The sequence below is a fragment of the Leguminivora glycinivorella genome, chromosome 18 (assembly GCF_023078275.1).
Source record: "Leguminivora glycinivorella isolate SPB_JAAS2020 chromosome 18, LegGlyc_1.1, whole genome shotgun sequence".
Taxonomy (NCBI): domain Eukaryota; kingdom Metazoa; phylum Arthropoda; class Insecta; order Lepidoptera; family Tortricidae; genus Leguminivora; species Leguminivora glycinivorella.
Genome location: NC_062988.1, coordinates 6652307 through 6673996, shown reverse-complemented (window position 1 = coordinate 6673996; position 21690 = coordinate 6652307). Strand labels below are relative to the sequence as shown.

Below are 21690 nucleotides of genomic sequence, written 5' to 3'. Positions count from 1 at the left end.
GCCCCCACTTTACATGTAGGGGGGGTACCCTAATAAAACATTTTTTTTCCATTTTTTTTTGTACTTTGTTGGCGTGATTGATATACATATTGGTACCAAATTTCAGCTTTCTAGTGCTAACGGTTACTAAGATTATCCGCGGACGGACGGACGGACGGACAGACAGACATAGCGAAACTATAAGGGTTCCTAGTTGACTACGGAACCCTAAAAACCATTTAATTAATTAGTCATCTATTAAAGTATATATTTCTAAAAGCAGATCGGGGGAGCCGTCAATCGGATATAATTTCCCGCGTCACATACAGAGCTTATATTTTGATGCATCTAAAAGTTCGAATGGGGCCATATTACTACTGCGTCGAGAATATTGTCAAATCATTCTTGCATGCAGCGATAACGAGACACACATATACAGCACATATACATATGAATACACTTCAATACACACTACGAATGACCACTCTGTTAGTCTTAGCGTCGATATTGCCAAATCGGAAGATTAAAATGTTTGGTGTTGATAATTAAGTAAGTCTCCTCAGTACATTTTGTATAGGAAGGACGCGAAGGGAAGCGCAAGGGACGTCGCTTAGCGCGCGCGCCGCCTGGGGGCGCATTGTACGTCCTTCCTACACAAAATGTACTGAGACGTTTTTTAAATTACATTCAGGCGGCGTAGCGCTGACGTCCGTTCCTCGTCGGCGGTCATGCGTCTCTTGAGTGTGGACGGTCCCTTATATGGCAAAAAAGGTATAAATTTAACTGACAACCTTTAAGCGATGAAACAAATCAGGTAATATGGAGTCAATTAAACACATCCAAAACATGTCTAAAATACTTATATACTTATTTTATCAGGTGCCATTCAGTCACGTATTTTTGTGTAACAGATTAAGACATAATCAACATGGGGTTACTTTCAATCGTTGGAAAATATTGATGATGTAAACGTTCTGATACCAATTTCATATTTAAAAAAACCGGCCAAGACCGTGTCGGGCCACGCTCAGTGTAGGGTTCCGTAGTTTACCGTATTTTTCTCAAAAACTACTAAACCTATCAAGTTTAGTACAATTTTCCTAGAAAGTCTTTATAAAGTTCTACTTTTGTGATTTTTTTCATATTTTTTAAACATATTATGGTTCAAAAGTTAGAGGGGGGGGACGCACTTTTTTTCCTTTAGGAGCGATTATTTCCGAAAATATTAATATTATCAAAAAACGATTTTAGTAAACCCTATCACACGTTGGAGTTGGAATGAAAAAAAATATCAGCCCCCACTTTACATGTAGGGGGGGTACCCTAATAAAACATTTTTTTTCACTTTTTATTTTTGCACTTTGTTGGCGTGATTGATGTACATATTGGTACCAAATTTCAGCTTTCTAGTGTTAACGGTTACTGAGATTATCCGCGGACGGACGGACGGACGGACGGACGGACGGACAGACAGACATGGCGAAACTATAAGGGTTCCTAGTTGACTACGGAACCCTAAAAATTGTCTGTGATTCAGAGTAACCCAATTTTATCGCATATATGACTTCGTATTTCCTTATGAAACAAAAGGGTTACACTAATAGACCAATCTAGCAACTTTAAAATTACTCGTCAGTAAACAAAGCGATATTTTCTCATCTCAATAAACCGCGGTACGAAGCACACAAAGGTACATAGCCAAATTGCACAAACGCTCACGATGATATGGTATTCGTAGCTATCTATCTCTATCGCTCCTCCATATTGTTGCGACAGAGCCAGCCTGCGTTTCGATCGGCGTCAAGCGTCAACGATTGTCTTGCAGCTAGGCCGGCAGGTATAAGTGCCTTTTTGTATATTATTGGAGAGTTATGGATCGCCTCGGACACAGGGTCGTAAAACGTCGTCATAACATTCTCGACTGATGATAAACCCTGAACATTCTTCACTTTACAAAAAGGTAATTGAACTTCTACATATTTTCTTAAGACTTTGGCGTGCGTCTAAGATAAGGTATGCAATGAACTCGGAAACATTGCCTTAAGGTTTTAATGTTTGATACATATTGCGAAACGGAGCACATATTTGTTTTAGGGACCATCCACACTCATAAGACGCATGTCTCGGGGCGCGCAACGGACGTAAGACGCGTGGGGCGCGCCGCGCCGCCTGGGGGCGCGTCTTACGTCCTTCCTATACAAAATGTACTGAGGAGACGTTTTTTGAATTACATTCAGGCGGCGTGGCGGAGACGTCCGTTGCGCGCCCAGAGACACGCGACGCTTAAGTGGGAACGCTGCCTTAGAGCTTCAAAAACAAAGTGGAATGAGGAGTAAAAATAATAATGTGCTAATTTTATTAATATCTACAGAACGAGCAAAGAAATGATGATGTTTTTACAATATATCAAAGTAAAAATATGTAAAACATTTTCTCACAAGTAATTTTCTAGTTGTATTAATGATATAAGAAGATAATCTCACACCAATGATATGATAGACCTGCTGGAACATCCATAAAAGTTAGTTGATCATAAAAATCTGTTTATGGCGTGTGGTAGGCGCAATCTATAAGATTGATGTAGTTCTAACAACAAAATATTTCTGCTTTTTTTAACTTTCGAAATTGCAGAAAGCAATGCATTGCTGCACGAACGAACATATCAATCAAAACTAACTCATAGGTTTCGATTCTAATACGATTCTCATTCGATATTCCATCCATGCAGGCGATTTGCGTATAATGCGATACGAACAAAGTAGGTAACAGAATGATAAATAAATTATACTTTTTATTATACCCTTTGTCGTATCTGTGTTTAAGGAGGCTCTCACAATACCTTCCGTCTCGTTCTTTCTCGTGTAAAATGTAATGGACATGCACTGTGTCTCTTTCTGACGTGATGATTTATAGCCATACTAAGTTAACATATTCGATGCTACTTGCTAGTTAGTATGAAGCCGTGTGGTAAAAAGGTAGTAACTATGTTGTAATCGTAAAAAAAAGTTGCTTTTGTGATTTAAAGGGTTGTAAAGGCCCATCTTTTACAATGATTACGATTATGAGACTATAAAGTTATTATTTTATCTTGTGAGACGTTAGTCTGTTTTAGTTACAATTTAATGATAGGTCGTTTAGTTTTAACCAATTAGACTCGGTAGATAACTTTATGTAAACCAACGAACTCTCAGTATTAGCTTGGATCGTCTTGTTTTATCAACTTTGTTCCATTATTTATTTATTTATTTAAACTTTATTGCACAGTAAAAATATACAGTTACAAAAGGCGGACTTAATGCTACATGGCATTCTCTACCAGTCAACCTTTAGGCCAAACAGATTATTTGTCATCGTTGATCAATTCTTATTTTCGCTTTGTATTACAACACATTCTGTATTCATCATCATTTTCTTTGGGCATACTCTCTGTCTAATCTATGTTTTTCTTAGATGTAGTTCCATAGAATAAAACGAATAAGGAATGAACCAACAACTACTCCCACCGTCCACCCACCTTTTCCTGTCGTGTTATCCTTCCTTCCACATTCATTTCTAATACCTTTCTCAACTCGAGTCTCATCTCTTCGCATCACCTGTCCATACCATGCACAAATAAATAAACGCAGCATCATCATCATTAATTTAAGAGTTGGACTCTTGTCGGTGGAGCATCTTCCATGTATGCCAGTCTTTTGCCTTCCTTGTGAATTTCTGATACCACACGAAGTTAATAGGGACGACGACTACATAAAAAATGCCATTCTGTTTAGTCCGTCAGTTAGATCTTCCAAAAATACTGAACACATATAGAGTATCAAAGTTCCAGAGTGGGGGCTTGTGACGTCACTTCTAAGTAAAAATTGTACCTAGACGTGACGTCACGCGAAACTTCAACGCACTGTACCGTCGTCATTTTTCGTTTACAAGAAAAAATAAAAAATACGTGTCTAAAATTCTTTGATAATCTAACTGACGGACTAATTAGTTTTTTTTAGTCGTCTCACCGGACCTATTCTCTCCTTTATTTGGGTCATATACGCTCTCGGTCTCCTCCTTTGTCTAAATAAGCGCAATACCCAGGTAATTCACATAGTAGCAGCAGTTTTTTAGGGTTCCGTAGTCAACTAGGAACCCTTATAGTTTCGCCATGTCTGTCTGTCCGTCCGTCCGTCCGTCCGCGGATAATCTCAGTAACCGTTAGCACTAGAAAGCTGAAATTTGGTACAAATATGTATCATTCCAACCCCAACGTGTGATATATTTAAAAATGAATAAGGGTTTACTAAAATCGTTTTTGATAATATAAAATTGTACCTAGGCGTGACGTTTAATTTTATATTCAATTTTCAGAAATAATCGCTCCTAAAGTAAAAAAAAAGTGTGTCCCCCTCCTCTAACTTTTTTTTTTAAATACTACGTCGGTGGCAAACAAGCATACGGCCCGCCTGATGTAAAGCGGCCACCGTAACCTATGGACGCCTGCAACTCAAACAGTGTCGCATGCGCGTTGCCACCCCATTAGAAACTTGTACATTCCCTTTTGCTGTGTTAAGTACACAGCAAAAAGGAGTGTACAAGGTCTAAGGAGGGTTTTGAACCATATGTTTAAAAAATATGAAAAAAAATCACAAAAGTAGAACTTTATAAAGACTTTCTAGGAAAATTGTTTTGAACTTGATAGGTTCAATAGTTTTTGAGATAAATACAGAAAACTACGCAACCCTACACTGAGCGTGGCCCGACACGCTCTTGGCCGGTTTTTTTTTCTCTGTTCCAGTTCGCAATCTCACAGCCGTCGGCGGTACAGCCACAATTAAAAGCCGGTTCCGAACAAAGGCCACTAGTCCAGTGTCGATTAGAAATGAAATTTCACATAATGAGTGAAACAGTGGTCGATAAGCATGACTAATTAGCTGTGACGGACCGGTCTGTGTTATGGCGACGGGGGAAATTGTGGCGTTTAGTACTACAGGATACTAACGACTAAGAAGTGACGTTTGTAGGTATTTAACGTGTAAACTCTAATCGTCTTATAATAGTCACAGACTTGCTACATGTCTCTATACTCGTAGCTTAACAAGGGTGCGGGGCGGGGTGGTAGGGTCAGCAATTGTCTGTCACAACACTGAGTACGTCCATCCATAAAATATAAAAAATAAAAAAAGACACAAATGATCCCAGAAAAAACTACCTAAACTTTTTCTAGAGTTTAGCTTTACTCATAAACCGCACTACGTCCGTAAAAATACGTCTTTCTAAGGCAATTGAGGCTCCCGACCGTCATATGTTTCCCCTAAACACACAAACCCTTGGGTTACTTGGTATTATGTTTTTTTGATCGAAGGCGTGGGCTATTTTATGCTGTTTTGACACCGACGTATTATAAAAATAAACTCCTAATTTTAGCTTAATATCACATCAAGTCATTGTCTTATTAACTGTTATCTATTTAGGTCGACTCAATTGGATGTGCTTCATATTTGTCTGTGGCAAAGGCTCAAGCGGACTTTTCATGCGTAAGATTCGTAACCGAGGTGTATGGTTCCTTATAATAGTAGGTACATTACGATATAAGTGCGTAAAAAAGGAAGTTCGAAACGAGTGGCGATAAATTAAAACACGACCGAAGGGAGTGTTTTAAACCGACAACAGTTACGAATTTCCTTTTCGCACGTGTATCGTACGACGTTTTTCAGTACAGATGACCCTCCGACGTTTCGACTCGACCTGGCATATAATGAACCACTTCTCGCACTGAAAAGTATTTTTCAGTACAGATGGTCGTTTTTTTCGACGCTCATACTTTCTAAGCATAGGATCACAGACTAGCATACCATAAAAGAAGATCTTTGACAGGAACTATTATTTTTAGGGTTCCGTACCTCAAAGAGGAAAAACGGAACCCTTATAGGATCACTCGTGTGTCTGTCTGTCCCTCTGTTTACTCACCGGCTCGACTCCAGCATCATTTTGTGTGGCCTGCAAAAAGAAAACAATTTGTTAAAACGTAGCCTAAATTACAAAGAAGCAAAGATTACGTGAACTTAATATATTAAACAAACGTTAAGCGATTTGAAAGCGAAACGAACGCGCAGCGAGTTCGCCGCGAGTGCGCAACGAGTTCGCCGCGAGTGCGCAGCGAGTTCGCCGCGAGTGCGCAGCGAGTGCGCAGCGAGTTCGCCGCGTCTAGAGTCGAGACCTCATGCTGTATTCATCAGCAAAATGAATTTCTATCCACTTTAGTTTAAGTCGATATTTGTAGTAGTTTATTATCTACGAATGTGGACAGATGGACAACCAACAATAATGGCACCGTTGGAAGATTCAAATACTTACTGTTGCAATGGATATCGCGACGAACACGCTGCGCACTCGCGGCGAACTCGCTGCGCGTTCGCTTCGCTTTCAAATCGTCCGCAAATCGCAAGTGTGATAGGGCCCTAAGCTAAACCCCCGGGTGATAGTCCGACGACCTATGTTCAAAGCCAACCAATTTCTTCGAGAGGTTATAGACGTTCAAGATACATATAAAGTGAGTAAACCAGCGATCAATTCTAAGTACATTTTAAAAGAAAGGTAAATAAAAAAGGCACGTATTTAACCGGGCGACTTAATAACCATAGAAATGGGTATCAAAAATAATAGTTTGGCGACTAAAATGGGGCCTCAAAATATTTCAATATGAGGTAGCATTTTAATGTCATTACGGCTACGGTTTATTCAGACGCGAGTACCAACTATTTATTTGGCAACTGAATTATTATATTGGAATCAATTTGAGAGATACAGTTTAATAGGAAAACGGCTGTCTATTAATATAAAATATACAGTTCTTTTAAAATATTTATATAGCAAATTAACATAAAAAGTACATTTAAAATTTATACATCGGCACTCATCACCTGAGCCGTAATTTTAATAAAAAAAAGGATTCTTATAAAATATAACGGTCGACAAAATATTACACTTATGGGTAAGAAATTAGGTGTTTGGCGCTGGCAACTTCGTCTATACTATTAATTTAACTTTTCATGACGTTTACTCTATCGAATCTAAGGCTGGCCTTACTCAGTCTTAACATCACTCTGAAAGATTTTTTTTGGCAGGAAAACTTTACTCAGAATATGCTTTGGCATAAATCGTTCTGCAGATTTTATAATATCGAATCTTATGCTGGCATAATGTTCATGAACAAAATAATCTTCTAAATTAAGAGTACTTCCGTAAATTTTTGTTTGCATAATATTCAGGCGGTATTAAAAAGTTGTCCATCTTCTTCCTATTTCTGTTTTGATAGCGAGTCATTATGTGTGTTGGGGATGCATGCCTCATGCGTATTTCATTTCCTTTTTGCTATCGTTGTTTTGTTCATAGAGGTACAAAGTACCTAAGAATTATGCCATACTTAGCAAATTTGGTAGGACTTATATTCTACTAAAAAAATAACCTAACCCTAACCCACTTTTTGCTAGCAGAAAATAATTCTGCTCTTGTAATATTATACTATACGATTATCATGGCAATTTTTTTTAATACCACGTCGGTGGCAAACAAGCATACGATCGGCCTGATGGAAAGCGGTCACCGTAACCTATGGACGCCTGCAACTCAAGGGGTCTCACATGCGCGTTACCGACCCGTTAGAAGCTTATACACTCCTTTTTGCTGTGTACTTATTATAAAATGATTTGGTACGCGTTCCCTCGCTTGCAACTCGCTCGAAAATAGATGTGAGATATTTAAATAATACCCGTGGTTTACAGGTCGCAAATACTATGTTTGAATAGAATAAACATGTATTCGTGAATACAGGCAAGACAAAATACACGTAATAACAACAAGACAGAAAGGATGAAGTGCCACGAAATGGCCTCACCTCAGCGTGTTGCTGGTGACTTCCAGCGCTGATCTTCCGATGAGACCATCGTTTCCATAAAGAAACGATTTTATATGTGTTTTAAAAAACCTACTTCCCAATAATTTTTTTAGTTGCCTCCGCAATTTAAATACTACTTTAAACGATGAGCTAAGTATAATTATTTAGGTGCTAACATCTATATGACTACAAATATTAAAAATCTTACGCTTTACAATACTAGGTGCCAATTATTATTTTAGTCGCCAAAGTATTGTTTAATGTTCCTCGGCAATATTTTTGTCGCTTGAAATTTGCTGCCGTTTTTTCAATAATAATGATGCTTAATATTTGAGGCTCATATATTTTTTTTGGTCGCCACAATATTAAAACACAGCCAAATTATATTATTGTACGCCCGGCATAACTTCCCGTTTAATATTTTAGTTGCCCGGTTAATTATATGCCAATAAAAAATGTGTTGACATCGTAACAATAAGTTAGAAATGAAAATGTGGTAAGCTCAGCTGAATTACGATTAAGAGGGCATTCAACGAAAACGTCGTAATAATGTAAAATTGATAGTTTTAGTCGGCAAAATGCTACACTTTCCGTCATCTAAAAGACTTATTAAGTTCAGGATTCGATTAGGACATCTTCTTAACTTACATGTTGTGAGACTGGATTTTTAAAAACTAACTCACTTAATTAATTATGATTTTTTTTCTGGTGCATGTTTAGGAAAACCCGCGAAAAGTGCTGACTTAGTCCGTCTAATTTGTAAAATTTGGATAGTTTTGAATGCTTCAAGTGGTAAATTTGTATTATGTATATCCTGTACTACAATCTTCTGAGACTACTTCTTTGTTATAAGGCTTTAGAATAGAGTAAATGAGGATATGATGAATCCAATTTGTTTCAGAAATCACCTCAGAATAAGTGTCAATTTCTTCGAAAACTTACGTGTTTTTGAAGTAGTTTTAATATAAAAATAATCTGCAACGCTTACTCAAACAGATTTTATGCAAAAGTTTTCTATTAATTGCAATTTAATATTTTTGACGATTTTTTAAAAATGCCTCCTTATTACCGGTTACGCGCGCTTGCGATGTCAGTACCGCGGCAGAGCTTGTAGAGGCAGGACGTATGTTAGTCCGCTCCGCACGCGGCTCGACGATCGCGAAGTGCCCGCCGTGTCCAAAACCGCACTTGTGTGCGTGTTTGGCTGTACTGTTGCATGTATACTGCGACCGAAAAATTTGATCCTTGGGTTGACGACTTTGGTAACTAACTAATTAACTTGACTAATATTTTTAGTAAGTATTATTTATTATTGAATATCATTTTAGGTTACTGACTCGTCTCAACAAAATCTTTGACAATAGATGGTACTCAGGATCTGATGATGAAGTCAGATGGTAGTCATGAGTTCTCATTAACCAGGTCTTGAAACCATTTCGTGTTTGGGCTCGTTTGATTCACCTCAACAAGATCTTTGACAAGAGGTGATGGTACCCAGGATCTGATGATGAAGCCGGAAGGTAGTCATGAGTTCTCATCAACCAGGTCTTGAAACCATTTCGTGTTTGGGCTCGTTTGGTTCGTCTCAACAAGATCTTTGACAAGAGATGGTACCCAGGATCTGATGATGAAGCTGGAAGGTAGTCAAGAGAATTCATCAACCAGGTCTTAAAACCACTCCGTGTTTGGGCTCGTTTGGTTCGTCTCAACAAGATCTTTGACAAGAGGTGATGGTACCCAGGATCTGATGATGAAGCCGGAAGGTAGTCATGAGTTCTCATCAACCAGGTCTTGAAACCATTTCGTGTTTGGGCTCGTTTGGTTCGTCTCAACAAGATCTTTGACAAGAGATGGTACCCAGGATCTGATGGAGAAGCCGGAAGGTAGTCAAGAGTATTCAACAACCAGGTCTTGAAACTCTTCTGTGGTTGGGCTCGTTTGATTCGTCTCAACAAGATCTTTGACAAGAGATGGTACCCAGGATCTGATGATGAAGCTGGAAGGTAGTCAAGAGTATTCCACGACCAGGTCTTGAAACCACTTCGTGTTTGGGTTCGTTTGATTCGTCTCAACAAGATCTTTGACAAGAGATGGTAATCACTCTTTTATACTCTGGCGCATCCACTGTCTCAGTGTGTCAACAGTCAACTAAAGCAGGTAGGCGTAGCGTAGAGTTGTATTTCCTTACAAAAAACTAATACCTATATGTGGACCTTCCTGTGCTCCATGCAATTAAAACAACATAATATTTAAAAACCGGCCGAGAGCGTGTCGGGTCACGCTCAGTGCCTACACTGAGCGTGGCCCGACACGCTCTCGGCCGGTTTTTAAAGCCGCGTTGGTAAATAGCCGCTCGGCTCTTCCGTAGTTTTCCATATTTTTCAAAAACTACAGAACCTATCAAGTTCAAAATCATACGTTAGGGTTGAAATGAAAAAAAAAAAACACTCCCTACTTTACGTGTAGGGGGGGTACCCTAATAAAACATTTTTTTCACTTTTTATTTTTGCACTTTGTCGGCGTGACTGATATACATATTGGTACCAAATTTCAGCTCTCTAGTTCTAACGGTCACTGAGATTATCCGCGGACGGACGGACGGACGGAGGGACAGACAGACAGACATGGCGAAACTATAAGGGTTCCTAGTTGACTACGAAACCCTAAAAACACATTTTAAATATAAAAAAAAACTATTTAAAATTAAAGAAAACCGATCTTAGTTCCATGTTCCATTATATATATGTACCTAGAAAACATCATCATCTTCCTTGCGTTATCCCGGCATTTGCCACGGCTCATGGGAGCCTGCGGTCCACTTTGACAACTAATCCCAAGATTTGGCGTAGGCACTAGTTTTTACGAAAGCGACTGCCATCTGACCTTTCAACCCAAAGGGTAAACTAGACCTTATTGGAATAAGTCCGGTTTCCTCACGATGTTTTCCTTCACCGAAAAGAACCTAGAAAACATATCATATACAAAATGAAATAAAACTAAGAAAACGGATTATATTCATTATACGCGATATAATTCCATAAATTTATTTCATGAGTAACTATCGCGGTGACAGAAGACAATATTATATACACAATTTATTATATTATAAAAGTTTTTTAATTTATTTCTTCCAAGGCTACACACGTTTTAATAAAAAAAAACTGTGATAAGTTTAATAATTAAACTAAAAGGTCAATTAAGTTTTTGTGTATTTTGAAAGCGGATAACTTGAAATTTTAGCAATCATCCAACAAGGTTATTATTATGCCCTAAGACTATTTTTAGACTAGAGGTTCCTTTAGTCACGCACAGAATAAAATCTCGAGGGGGTCACCATAGAAGACTCTTCTCAAAAGTTTGCCGCCCCTGCTATGTATAGTTTATTGAATTTCGTTAACTTTACGGGAAAGTTCTTTAGATCAAATACAATTAATTTCTTTAAGAAACTAGCGTCTTAACTCTTACGGTTATCGAGTTATTAAAAAAATAAAGATAATTACTGAACACGTGTGCCTTTACCATTTCCTAATGTTATTTGTTTTGTGCCGTCAATCACTTGACACTAACTTGAATGTTATTCTTAAGAGTCTCTCACACTAATAAATTCATTTATTATGTATGAAAATGATGATTTTTTTTGCGAATTTAACTAAAATACAGGGTGGTTCCTGATAATGAACCTAGCTACGTGTCGAATTTAACGAAAAAAAAAAAACAAGGTGTATACTTATATTACTTATGGCCTGTGTTTATTTGTCTTATTTTATGACCTGTAATGATTATACTCGTAGTACCTTCCTCTACTAATACGTTAACAAAGTATAAACTAGAATGTAAATAATAGAGTCTTCTACTAGCAAGGCGTGAGCCCGGTTCGGAGTACGTCTCGTCACGTCACCTCTTTTCGGTACACCCGCTACCGTCGCGTCCATAGTCAAAGTGAAGTTCAGTGAAAGCAACAGTGTACAGTGCTAGATATACCACTCACGGCATTCGTGTTACTTAGTGTTACTAGACTACATTGTATAAGACTATTTGTGTAAAGTTGCGTGTAACTCTTGTGTTGTCTAAATAAATCCAATTGGAATCGTTGTTGTTGTTCTGTTAAGCCAGGCCTGAACCCTCACCATCTTATAAGAGTGTCGACTTATTGGGACCCTCAACCCAATTAGTCTGCGCTCGGTAAAGGGAACACCATCACCCCTTTTACCACCTTTTACAACTGGCGCCCAACTAAGTGGCCTTGGCTTCAGAACCCAGAACACGAGCACAACACAGAGCGAAGATGGCCCTCACAATGACCGAAGAACAGCTCCAGCGCATCATCGCAGCTCTAGCACCGGCAAGCAGACAAGGGTCATTCGCACGATGCAACGCAGTATACGACGGAACTGGCGAAAACGAGGCTGCAGAGACTTTTCTCGCAGCTATCAACGTGTACAAGAAAATCGAGAACATTGACGACGAGAACGCTCTCGAAGGGCTTACCCTCCTTTTAAAAGGAGACGCCGCTGTCTGGTGGGAAGGTGCCAAGTCAGACGTCAAGTCCTGGATGGATTTTGAGAATCGGCTGCGGCACGCGTTCGCCCCGAAAATACCAGCGGACATCCTGTATCAGAGGATAATAGAACTCAAGCAGGATGCGAAAACCCCCACTGAGAAGTTCGTCGCAAAGAAGAGGGCACTCATAGCCCAGCTGCCTGCACCAATCCCACCGGAGACCCATCAACTCCATATGATTTATGGTCAGCTCCACTTGAATATACGGGAAATGGTGCCAAGAAGCGCTTTCAAGTCGATCGACGAACTTCTGAAACTCGCACGGAGTGCTGAAGAAATCCTATTGGAAAAGAAGACGAGCTGGGAAGAAAATGTTGCCTCAGTACCTTCAAACAATGAACGGAACACTTCAGGCCGACAACGCTGCGAGTACTGCGATAAGAACGGGCACGCCGAAGCAGATTGTCGCACAAAGAAGCGGCTACAACAAGAGATGAACTCAACTGCAGGGGGAGATGTGAGCAAGGTTGCTCCATCAGCACCGGTTGGCATCAGTTGCTACGAATGCGGCAGACCCGGCGTCGTTCGCAGCAAGTGTCCTAATTGCTGCAGAAATGAAAATCCAGGAAACCAGAGCGTCGGTCTATGTTCTTGGGCCCCAAGCGTCCCTGGTGAAATAGGGCCAAGCCCTACAAAAGTTGAATTAGGCTACAAGCTAATTCCCTCAACGGAAGAAAGAAAAGAAGCATTAGACAAGAATAGTCAGGAAGCTTTGAAGTTGCAGCCACGTGATCCAGCAGTGGTCATTTCAGCTCATGCTGAGCGTGCTAAACTTGCACCAAAACAAGGTAGCTCTGACGTAAAGTCACAACGTCAGCTCGCATCATGCATAGTCACTCGGAATAGTGACTGTCCGGAGAAGATTAAACCTCCCCAAGATGCAGCGTTTGCGCTATATCATGAAGAGGTGGTGGCCCCTACGGAACCACCACTCCAGCCACTCAAAAACTTCAAGAAGAAGACTAAGAAGCCCAAGGGGCATGTAAAAGCAAAATCGATAGAAAAGAAGAAGTGCTACCTCGTGCTGGCTCCTCGCCGGGACGTCGTCGGATCCAGAGGGGGAGACTGTAGCACGACCAAGTTTCCCACGCGTAAAGCAGGTAGAAGGTTCCGCCGGCCCTTCCGATTCCAACGGTACCACACCATTTTTTCTTCGTTGCGATGGCCGGCCACTGCAGATGCGCGGGTCCAGCGTCCCGTTACTCCCGTTACACCCCCTCCATGCGGGGTGACGCCACGCCGCAGGAAGGAAGGAAGCGTCGCTTTCACCCACGCCGTCGGGTGGTATAAAAGCCCGCCGGGGCACATCCCAAATCAGTTGACATCCCAGTCTGCTCCTAACTAGGACCTTACTCTAGGCCTAAGCTAGCTCCTTGCTAAGTACGGAGAAAGCCCGTTCCGATCACACATTGCGTAAACCCCTGCGTTTGGCGTAAGGTCGCAATTCCGATCACACACGGAGAGTCTTCTACTAGCAAAGCGTGAGCCCGGTTCGGAGTACGTCTCGTCACGTCACCTCTTTTCGGTACACCCGCTACCGTCGCGTCCATAGTCAAAGTGAAGTTCAGTGAAAGCAACAGTGTACAGTGCTAGATATACCACTCACGGCATTCGTGTTACTTAGTGTTACTAGACTACATTGTATTAAGACTATTTGTGTAAACTTGCGTGTAACTCTTGTGTTGTCTAAATAAATCCAATCGTTGTTGTTGTTCTGTTAAGCCAGGCCTGAACCCTCACCATCTTATAAGAGTGTCGACTTATTGGGACCCTCAACCCAATTAGTCTGCGCTCGGTAAAGGGAACAACATCACCCCGTTACCGCCTTTCACAATAGTTATTTGTTATACAAGGGGGCAAAGTTGTATTTTAACGCCGAGTGTGGAATTGAAAAACGAGTAAGTGAAAGGATTCTATAGTTGAACCACGAGCGAAGCGAGTGGTTCGAGAATAGAATCCTGAACTTGCGAGTTTTTTAACACACGAGAAGTAAAATACATTTGCACCCGAGTGTAACACAAAACTTTTCCCCTCACTATAGCGAGGAAACTACAACGCAAAAAATGCGTTTATCACTGCTTCCAGTAGTTCCACAGGTGGTAAATCATCTTTATTACTAGATTCACCTACTTTTATCAATTTTAAAGCAGTTAATTTGACTTTATTCAAGGTCAAATTACTTTACCCACTAGTGGATAAAATGCGTTTTTACCCGCTGGTATTAAAGGACAAAACACGTGTTTCCGAGCTAGTGAGGGGAAAAGTAATAAAAGAACACATTACACAGAAAGTGATGAAAGGAAATGCCACAACTGCCACTTCCTCGGTACAACGCATCAAGGGCTTAGATTTAACCCTTCGAGCCCCAAGCATCTATATGTATTTACTTATATTTTACTGACATCATATGATGTCGCTGGGACTCGAAGGGTTAAGCAAATGAATTATATGCTTAGTCTTAGTTTTAACCTTAATATCTGGGCGACCGAGCTTCGCTCGGTTCTATTTTAATATATCACGTCTTTAGATAAAAAAAACTCTTATAAATACAAAAACAAAAACAAAGACAAAAAATAAAAACTTAATTTCTGGCCGGGATTCGAAACCCTGACACCTACGATCTATCTGCGTACATTAGACCAACCTCGTACGACTGAGCTAAGCGGAATCGATGCGCGCGCGGCGAAATTAACGAGCATATTTTACGTTTACTAACGCGAAAGAAAAACTCATGAAAACTCGAAATTCGCGTTTTCCGGGATCTAAGGCTACGCTAGATCGATTTTTCACCCCCGAAAACCCCCACATAACAAATTTCAGCGAAATCGTTAGAGCGGTTTCCGAGATCGTCGGTATAAATAAATAAATATATTGCTCGTTTAAAAGTATAAGATAACTGCTAACAATTTCTCACTTAGGGCCGGCCATCAAACCATCTGTCACCGTTAAAGCGTTCGTTAAATTTTATTGTATGAGAAGTTCCATAGAACGCGTGTCTGCTGCGTGACGATGATGTGTCTGTCAAAATGTGGTTGATGCAACTGGTCCTTAGCCGTGCTCGTGACGCCGCCGGTATGTCTTATTTATCAGGGACTTTAGCGAAATAAGCTGCATATTGTTTATCTCATATATACGGTGGTTAAAGGGTTTATATGTAAATATACGTTAAAAAGGAATCCGATTTAATAAAGATGAGCAAGCAAAGCCAGCATTTACCCCGGTAATTCATTCCCGAGTTTACCCGAGTCGCGAACAAGAGTAACGACCTATACGGAATTATTCTCGTGCCATTCGGCTTAGCGCTCAAGAGCGTCCTTATTACGTTTTAATTAATGAATCCGTTGACAAATTTTATATTAATTCTTATTTTAGTTCAAGGTTAATCCATTGTCTGTCTGTCCGTCCGTCTGTTTGTCTGTCTGTCTGTCTGTTTGTTTATTTGTCTGTGCGTGTCTCTGTCTGTGGCAAGTTGAATTTTATTAGTCGGGAGTGTTATTTATTAGCCATGTTTCATGAAAATCGGTCCACTATATCGACTCGGGGGTTATTTCAAAATTTAAATTTTTTGGTTATAATTAAGGTGTAATTGATGTCCTAACTTTTGAAGTTATCATCTGAAAGAGACATCTTACGCACATCTTAGAAGCTTTGTTCCAATACGTCAGTAATCGGAATGTAATACGCTTCGTCTGAAGTAGTCGAGCAATTCGTGTGACACCGATATTGACAATCCGTTTATATCGAAGCACGCGCCCAATACTGGTGAACACAGACCAACCCCTATAGACATCCATTACAAGACGACTCGCGGTCGCCAGCCTTCCTAGTATTTGCACTGATATAAGCGCGGGCGCTCGCCGTGCCCGATCAGTATCGACCAAGTAACAGACCCGAAAGCAGCGCGTGTTTTTCGCACTAAAAAATTGGAAAAGGGTATTTTGATGCCTTAAAGATGTCCACCTGTAGTGTGGAAAGGTAACAAGAAGCTCAAATTTAAAAACAGACGGCATTACATTCCACAAATAAGTCATATTTATAATTTATTCAGAGCCGGCATAGGTCAACTTACATTGGCCACTTACGCGTCAGTAGAGGGACAGTCATACTTCTGTCCCTTTTCATCTGGCGCGACTGCCCGCCGTCCTTGAAACGGCCAATCACAGCGCGCTTAACACATTCCCCGCCCGCTCCTCGCACCCCAAACACTGGTGACTCGTATCGCGAACAAAATATACAAGATTTCTACTCTATAGGAGGTTCTCTGTGCTGGTGAATCACGAAACGAGACAATTTAAACCGAATAGGGCATTTTCTTTAAGCCGTCTTTGATCTAAATATACAAGCGTTTACTTGTACTTGTTTAAATAGCTTGCTGCCATTTAGGTTAAAAGTACCTACTCCATCTTAATAATGTTGATTATCGACTTGTGGATTCTGTTTTATTACCGTACGGTGATACTTTTAACTAACCACTAAAATAACGAAGTCAGAATGCCAACGCAAAAGGCCATAGTAGACTTAACTGTAAAATTAGATTCAGTTGCCTTTTTGGTCTGTTAGTTGCGGGTTTAGTTTAAATCTAAATATAAATTATTATTTTTAAACCCGTACCATTTATACCATTAGGTACCGTATAAAAATATATACTCTGAATTAAAATTTTTGCCTAGCTTATATCTATTCGAAACCACCGATGACTTCCATAAATTTGACTATTCTAAAAGTAATCAAAATGCTTAGCAAATGCACATAACCACATACATTTACAATTTGATAACGTGTAAGTATTATGTACCTTGAAACACCATTAAAAGCCTATTTGTTGCAGCTATTAACCGAGCAAACTAACTTAAAACAGCACGGCAATAAATTACACGCCCCTTGCTAGGTTTTACACAAAAAAATATTGCACTTTGTAGGCACGACACCATACGTAAGACTCATACATTACAAAAAGGTCTAGTTGATTTAATTTATAGCAATAGGAAAAACTGATGTTAAAAACAATGAAAGAACTTTGACTAGTTAAAATGTAGGTGTAAGTGCTGTAACACGAGTGATTTTAAACCTGAAATTAAATAGGATATTCGATCAGTCTATTTATCGATATTCAGTCAAGAATAGTACTCATAAAATGCCGGTTTAACCCCGGAGTATCTAACCCATTTCCTGAGAACAATAGGTTAGAATTTAGAAATAGAACAGTCCGCGTTTTTAGAAAAAATGTGTTCATGTTTATCAGGGGACAAGTAACAAAAATACAATTAAGATCACAAAAATAATTTTGCGCACGGATAATCAGGCTGAATTCGGCTATGGTGTAACTCCTTATAAAGTAGGAATGAGTCACAAGTCCAAGCTGTCCTTGCCTTGCTCTCCGTTTCTGCATAAGTGCATACCTCACACTGAACGGTTCGGTCGGTTAATCAGTACCTACATATTTATTAAATTACCAGTTACAATGATTCTTTTTTTATATAACATATTAGAAGGATATAACATATTAAAAAACAATAACAAATATAACATATTAAAAAACATATTAGAAGGAAAAATAGAAGGAAAAAGAGGGAGAGGAAGACCAAGGACAGCATGGAGTACAAATATTAGGGATTGGACCGGCATTAAAGACACCGCCACTCTGTCTAGAACGGCAAAGAGTAGAGAAAACCTTCGCATGATGATCGCCGACATCCGATAGGATATGACACTATAAGAAGAAGAATGATTCTTTTAACACACAATGTCACAATCTTACTTTTTTATTGCGACCTAATTTTTTTAACTACGACCTAATTTTCATTGTTTCATTTTTAACCCCCGACGCCAAAAACGACGGGGTGTTGAATCGATTTAGATTTAGTTTATTTTTCTTGTTCTTCGCATGTTTGATGAAAATCGGTCCACTACGTCGTGGTTTTTTTTTATTTAATTTTTGTATCGTGGTTATGCAGTGCTGCCGATGATGAGACTCTCAAAAATTTTCCCTCGTCTGTTCACCCCAAAACTCTCCAAGATTCCCGATTATTCACCAGCCAGCATTGTTTGCAAATCAAAGCTCAAATCTAATAAAAGTTTCCTTATAAGCGGTCATTCCTCACCATAGTTGACTGAACAGCCGCCCAAGGTCCCCGAGGTCGTCGCTCTCGTACTGCCAACGCTTGCTCCGCCAGCCCATTGTCACTTATCACAGTTATCACTTATCATTTTATCTTATCACTTATCAACTGGTGATTTGTAAGGTTGATTTTCAGGGGCGATTATTATAGGAAGATATCTACGATTATATGATATCTGTGTGTTTCCTATAAGTTGGCCTAGTACCACAGCTACCTTGTGTTTGATTGCAGATAAAGTTTGACCGTTCCCGTTCCCGAGAACGTTTTCCCGTTTGTATGGGAAATGTTCTCTTACGAACGGCAGATTTTAAGAAGATATCATAGAATATTTGCACAATATAACATACATGTGTTTTTACAAACCTAGTCTAGTACCATAGCAAGGTCATTATGACACTAAAATTGAAAATACATAGACCATTATTCAAATACGTAGTATATACCATTCATAACATTTATATTAGATCGAGTAATAAATATCTACTTTAAACACATGAAAGAAATTAGTACATTTGAGTGATGTTCAATTTAATCCAGCAGGTAGCACATCCGACCCCACTAATTTTAGACCGATATCAGTGTTACCGACATTCAGCAAAATTTTTGAAAAGTTAGTGTTATTTCAGCTATTGCAACATTTTAACATCAATAATCTAATGCACAATAAACAATTTGGTTTTACACGGGGTCGCTCAACAACCGACGCTGGTGTTGAGCTAATCAAACAGATTTTCGATGCCTGGGAGGAGTCACAGGATGCCTTGGGTATCTTCTGTGATTTATCTAAGGCTTTCGATTGCGTCTGTCATGAAACACTGATCAGGAAATTGCACTACTATGGAGTGAGAGGATCGGCACTGAATTTAGTCAAATCTTACTTACACGATAGAATACAAAGGGTCGACGTGAATGGACAGCGCTCACCGGGGTCACTAGTCTCTATGGGTGTACCGCAGGGATCAATATTGGGGCCTTTCCTGTTCCTCATCTACATTAATGACCTGCCATATCTTGTAAAGACCCACCATGATATAGTATTGTTTGCAGATGATACTTCCCTTATTTTCAAAGTCAAACGTCAGCAACAAACTTGTGAAAATGTAAACAATGCTATTTCCGAAGTAGTTAATTGGTTTAGTGTTAATAACTTATTGTTAAATGAGAAAAAGACTAAATGTATTAAGTTTGTAACGAGTAATGCTAAAAATGAACAAGCAAGTGTCGTTGTGAAGGATGAGGAATTGGAACTGGTAGATAGTACAGTTTTTCTTGGCATAACTTTAGATTCTAAACTTCAGTGGGGTCCCCATATTGCTACCCTCTCGAATAGACTGAGCTCTGCAGCATTTGCAGTGAGCAAGATCCGTCAGTTAACAGACGTGGAAACAGCTCGATTAGTTTATTTTAGTTACTTTCACAGCATTATGTCATATGGTATTTTACTATGGGGCAGTGCTTCAGAGATAAATACCATATTTGTTCTGCAGAAGAGGGCTATTCGAGCAATATACAAAATGAACCATAGAGACTCACTTAGAGATAAGTTTAAGGACATTAATATAATGACAGTGCATTGTCAATATATTTATGAGAATATTATGTATGTACATAAAAACATTTGTAAATTTAAGAAAAACTGTGATGTACATAATATAAACACTAGAAATAAGCATAAGCTTGCAGTGCCCTTCACTCGGCTCCATAAAATTAAAAAATCATTCATGGGTAATTGTGTAAGATTTTATAACAAACTTCCTAATGCCATCACTGAACTGTCTTTTAATCGATTTAAACATTATGTAAAGCGTATACTGATCTCTAAAGCCTACTATAGCACACAAGACTACATGAATGATGAAACACTGTGGGATACAAGTATTGCTGAAAACCATTAATTATATAGCTTATTAATGATGATATTGATAATTCAATGTATTTTTACACAATTTTTTTGACATTTAGAATTTATTCTAGAAGTTTTTATACTAGTATTTTTTTATACAATTTAGATTGATATCATTTTATTAAATCAATGTAGTTTTAAAACAATATTGTTTATTGCACCAATAAATTGCTCTGATATTTAGAATGGGATGAATATTGTGCACTGTTGACAGTTTAAGGGTGCTTATTGTAAGCCTATTTGAATAAAGAATATTTTGATTGATTGATTGATTAATCACGTCCGAAATGTTGGGATAAATATAAACGTAATATTAAGTTATGTTGCAGTTGAAACTATAATCAACATAGAATTAAATTTATAGTTATTTGAATAATCACCAAGACCGTTTAAGACTAAATATTATCGAATACTCATGTACATTCAAATTGGTTCTTATCAGAAATCGACTTTCAACTATAGTAACAGTATGACATCTTAAATAGTAGTAGTAAAACTGATCATATAGTAAAACGAATATTAGAGACATAGTTCAGTATTGGCCATTATTACGATGACATACGATATCACGAGTTAACCGCGGTCAATAAACTGCCATTAACATTAAACCAGTATCGGTAGTTCATCGACCGTCTCATACGAAAATAAAGAGTAATCTAATGCCTTAATAGTTAAAGGACAAGTAAACAGGAAATAGTGAGAAACCGATGCAGTAACGTGATATTTGTACTACATTTGCGGCTTTCCATTACAAAAGGTCCTTAGGATAAAATTCAATAAGAAGCCTTTCTATAAGAATTTCAAATGAAAAGGACCTTATTGAATATGAAACCTAAGGATCCTTCTATATTAGAAAGTCACATTATATCTTTCCAAGTCTTTACCACATCCTGTGACCGAGTGCTGTGGTGACGATAACTTGATGTTTAAAAACTATTAAAGTATTGAGGACATCCGACTATAAAATAGGCCATATGTAGAGCACAGCTGTATCGTTATTAATACTCGTATTCTTATGGTAGATTAGACTACTAAATGACTACTAAATCTGAACGCTATTAAAGATAAAATTATCACTTTTTGTGGTCAACAATCACACCCTTTCAACTCACTAAATAGTTCGTTATAATCACTTTAAAACAATTTTTAATCACTTATAATGAATATTTATCACTTAAAAATAATTTATCACTTGTAAATCACTCAAAATAGGACGAGCAAATCGTAACGCACTAAGATAACCGCCGCCTATA

The 21690-nt window shown here is 38.9% G+C and overlaps 1 protein-coding gene across 2 annotated transcripts in view; it reads right to left on the bottom strand.

The window, feature by feature from the left end:
* LOC125235989 (AF4/FMR2 family member 3) overlaps positions 1–21690 on the bottom strand; it is a 412908-nt gene that overhangs the window by 228504 nt on the left and 162714 nt on the right. For both annotated transcript variants that reach the window (XM_048142664.1, XM_048142665.1), the window contains exon 2: positions 5929–5958. In XM_048142664.1, coding sequence (XP_047998621.1) covers positions 5929–5958 — 30 coding nt within the window. The remainder of the gene's footprint in view (positions 1–5928; positions 5959–21690) is intronic.